General features: G+C 44.8%; 1 protein-coding gene across 9 annotated transcripts in view; it reads left to right on the forward strand.

Moving 5' to 3' along the window:
- Rbp6 (RNA-binding protein 6) overlaps nt 1-4320 on the forward strand; it is an 805438-nt gene extending 801118 nt beyond the window's left edge. For all 9 annotated transcript variants that reach the window (XM_017901077.1, XM_017901076.1, XM_017901084.1 and 6 more), the window contains 3 exons: nt 1295-1572; nt 3169-3233; nt 3977-4320. In XM_017901077.1, the coding sequence (XP_017756566.1) occupies nt 1295-1572; nt 3169-3210 (320 nt within the window). In that variant the 3' untranslated portion in view covers nt 3211-3233; nt 3977-4320. The remainder of the gene's footprint in view (nt 1-1294; nt 1573-3168; nt 3234-3976) is intronic.
- The last annotated feature ends 203 nt before the right edge of the window (nt 4321-4523 follow it).

Genomic DNA, 4523 nt, shown 5'->3' on the forward strand with positions numbered 1-4523 from the left:
CTTTCCCTTTCGCAAAGGATACGAGTTTATTTCTTCCCCTTTTCATCCCCCGTTCTCTTCTTTTTTCTCCTTTTTTCCTCGCGCGAACAGCGCGTCGCTTTCTAATTGAGACGTTTCTCGTACTGCGGGATATACACATGTAGTGGAACGCAAGTTTTGTCGCGATGTTGTTTGCGTGATCGTGTTGCTGGTATTGTAAAGCGCGTCATTAGCGATGCTGAAGATACCCGATAGTTTCGGTAAGGTTATGTAACGACATAGCGACACTGCGATGGTTGACGTGTTCGCTCGGAGAGCGTAGATGCTGTCGAAAGGAAGAAATTACGCTAGCTGTTACGAATTAGCCACTGCGAATGGTTTGAATGAACAAGTTAATCAACGTGTTTGTCTTTCTAGCATGCTGTTACGAATTCTTCAGTCATGTATGATGTATGATGTTTCACACACGCTTGTTCGATTATTCGAAAACAATCGGATCGAATTGTCGCGTTTCGATGAGAAGATCGATCATCTCGTTCGATGGCTAACTTCGTGTCGTATTGTTCCACGAATTTCATTAGCCGATACGATTATGCCACGAAATATATACAAATACCACGAATCCCACTCTCTATCACGCTTTTCGGTGTTGTACGAATTTTCTTTTTGCCATGTATCATATTTCTGTATCTGTGAAAACTGTCTCTTCCTACTCTAAATGTTTCGACGTACTCTAAACGACCCATCGAACCGTCCCCGTAACACACGCTATTATAGTCACGCCCACAACCGCACAGCAGTTCCGGCTACAACAAAAACCGGAATCTACATACACGCACTGGAGGCTTCTCCAAATCGGCCATCGAACCCGCGAATCCGATTGTTTTTCCTTCAAAAGGAATCAGAGCCGCGAGAATAGCCGTCTAACCGAGTCCATTTCCGCCTCGTTTCACGTTCAATTCGCGTGGTGCCTCGTTCGATCGCTTCCACCTCGTCTCGGATCGGTCGCTCTGTGTTATTCATCGGCACACGGACTCGGGAGGACGTCGGAAGAAATTCGAAGGAGATTCGAAAGAAAGCCTGAAAGAAATTCGACGGAAATTCCGACAGGAAATTCGAACGAAATTGGAAAGAATCGGGGAGAGACGCGGAATCGAAACGCCGCTTCTGGCCGTTCTTTACCGGTTTATACCCGCGAACTCGGTTTGCACTCGGTTCGCGTTTCGCGGTCGCGAGAGACGAGGAGACGCCGGTAGCACGGCTAATTGGTGGCAGCGCATGGGGAATGTTAAAAATGACGGCGCGTTCGTTGCAGTGATGAACAACTACCAGGCGGCCGCAGCGCAGGCCGGATTTCCGCCGGCGTCGCCGCACGCGGCCGGTGGCCACGGTGGGCCACAGGGCCGGTCTTTTCCTGCGGCCAACTCGCCGGGCCCCATCGACATGTATAGTTCAAACGCCGCAGCCGCAGCAGCAGCCGTAGCCGCGGACTCCGCAGTCGCCAGCTACGTCCAGGCCGCAGCTAGTCCGCAGCCCCCTACGACCGCGTTCCCTGCGATCGCCGTGTCCCGTGCCCCGCTCAACTACAGTCCCGTAAGTCCACTCTACGATCTCCCTTCACACGCCGACCTAGGGCCCGCCGGGCTTATCCGTCGCGGGTTATTCCGTAATTAAATTGAAGATCGGGCTCTCGAGAGGATCCTCCATGCCAAGTGGTACGAGTCGATTGCGACGCTGGCTCCCCGTGCTAGAGGGTTCTCGATTTAACTTTGGGGTGAACCGGGAGTGAGGGAGACGGTTGCACGGAGGATAGAGGGTCTGCGAATTTTTGCCGTCGTAAATGGTTGACTCGTACTACCTGGCATCTGAATCCTTTTATTATCGGCATATCTCGCGCGGTTTGTACGCATCTACGCGTTGAAAATTTATTCGCGGACCTCGATTATCGGACAGATATATCGCGAAGACTACACGGGGAGGATGTGGCTAGACTTTTTTGTTCATTTTCTAGTTTTCCTGGAGATTTGTTGGTTAAAAAGGGGGGGGAGACGTTTCAATATTGCACGAACGAGAGAAAGCTGAAAATAGGGGGCGGTCTGATAATAGAACGTTCGAAGAATAGATGGTTAATCCGGTTACGAAATTTTGTTTCCGATTTCGAAATATTCGAGGGAGTATAAAAGTACGTGCTTAATCTCGAAATTGAATTAAACCGTGGTTTCGGCGATACTCGATTGTTCCGGTGATGTATCGAATCTTTTTTAGTATCTTTTCGTGACGTCTCGCGTTTATCCTCTGTGGTCTTCGTTTATTCTCTACGAGGGAATGCCCGGAAAATGAAGATTGACACGGACAGTGGTAATTCGTAAATTCCAGGCATTCTCTGGTTATATTAGAAACGCGATAGTTATTATTCCACGTCCTCGATTTGGTAATACTGCTTCCTGGAGGAATATCCCACTGTTATATTTCAAACTGTCAAAAGTAGCTGAGAAAAAAAAAGGAAAATAAAATATTCGGATACTGGAACGAAATAAAAATTGCCATTGTTCGCTGGTCGCTAGAAGCCTGATTTAATTGATATTCATTTAACACGTTCTTTTATTTCCACGTTAAAAGGGTGTGAATAGATTTTAATTAAACTTTTCGCCGACAGAGTCGGATTGAACGAAAAACTTTTCCAACAGCTAACCGTACTAACAGCATCGAATTATTAAACTTGTCTGTGATACTTCTTTTATCTATTCGATGTACTTTAGAAAAGATACCGAAACAAGATAAAGAACAAAGAAAAGTCGAGAGATTCGATGGTATGGTGCGAGTTTCTTTTTTCTCTTTTTTTTCTTGTTTTTTTTTTTTTCTTTTTTTTCTTTTTTTATTGGAGTTTCTAACTTATGTTGCAACAGCTTCGACTGCAAACCAGTTTTGATCGCTGAGCTTCTCAATTTGCCAATATTGTAAATTTTCGTTCCATTCTATTTTTAGCTTCCGATTCTTGTCTCCTCCTTTTATTATCTAGAATAAATTTTTCTAATCGATCGATGCAACCTTCCAGGATCAAGTATCGCAATTGCACGTAATTGAAACTATTTTGCAACGTCTAGAATAATCGTAGAAATATCGATAAAAATTCTGCCCTTGAAACCATTACACGTGAACCACGATCATATCTTTTTCTTCGTATTTTAGGGTCCTCTAATACCAGCGGCGTTCACTAATGGCTACCATTGAGCCTTGTTAAGACCTAATAACAGGTACGTAGTCACGTTCTTTAACATTGGCTTTGAAATCATCTTAAGTGTTTCATGCTTCGTGATATTTAAATATGTAGCAGATTCGTTGAGTCGACAAAACTAACCATACGGCAGTGAAACGTTTGTAATATCGAAATTGCAATTTTTGCAAACTGTACGTAATCGTTCCATAGGTAACGTGTAATCTCTAAGCAGTACCATTATGTTTCTCATCGGACGCTGATTCAGTTAACAACGATCGAAAGATTATAATATATACTGTTGTTCTTTTTCGAATTTAGCGCATTATCTAACGAACACGGTAACGAAATACTTTCATTCTTCTGTAGCAAACGCAAACACGTTCACCAGAGATGAATATAACAGAAACACTAGGTTTCCTAGGACTTAGCGTGCAACATGGAACAATCGTAACGTTAATTCCTCAACTCTGATTACCGATACAAATTGCAGGGTGCAGAATGCTTCGAGATTCTTTCGTGACCGAATCATTATCCGTCGCGATCGCTGTATCCCGAGGACAATCGGTAACGATAACGATGCACGGTTCACGAAAGGATCTCATTTTCGTTAATGATTCCATTCACTATCATTCACATCGGAGTACTCCAACAGTAACACGATCCGCTTGCGCTGATTTCACAAAAATCATGGCTTCCAAACGTGGCGAATCGCGCACAGCGTATTCGTCGTTCACGTGTCGCAATCTGTCGCTAACGAACCACGATTTTCTTTTTCGTCAGGATGGACGAGAGGGCAGAACGCAGCACGGTCGACTGACGGTACAGTGAGCGATGTAAATGCCTTGGAAAAATTTACCACGATGAACGATCTCTGGACGGACGAGGACGCGTACCATCATGAGCAGTAGACGGGGGAATCGCGATTTACGTAGAAGGATAACGGTTTCCAACGGCGTGTGTGGTGTGGAGGCTTCGACTTTGCGTGCGCGGTCGATCGAGCGGGAAATAGCCGCGATTTTCCAGCGGCTACGGGAAGATAACCAAAGTTGAACGCGTTAGGAGGAAAGGAGAAAAGAAACAAAAAAAAAAGAAAAGAGAAAATTGAGAAAATGGAAAAAAAAAAATAATACGAGAAGATCGAAGTAAGGAAGAGGGTAGGGGAAACGATAAGGCTAGAGAAATGTAGAAATTGTAAATCGCGATACACGTCCAGATAGTTTGCGAGTAAAGAGAACACGGTTAGAGGAAGAGATGAGCGGAAAAGCGAGGGAAATGCGATGGGCAGAGGCTGCGTATTAATGCCCGTTCTCCGACATTAATAAAGAAT

Source organism: Eufriesea mexicana, unplaced genomic scaffold (genome assembly GCF_001483705.2).
Source record: "Eufriesea mexicana isolate 0111107269 unplaced genomic scaffold, ASM148370v2 scaffold1385, whole genome shotgun sequence".
Taxonomy (NCBI): Eukaryota; Metazoa; Arthropoda; class Insecta; order Hymenoptera; family Apidae; genus Eufriesea; species Eufriesea mexicana.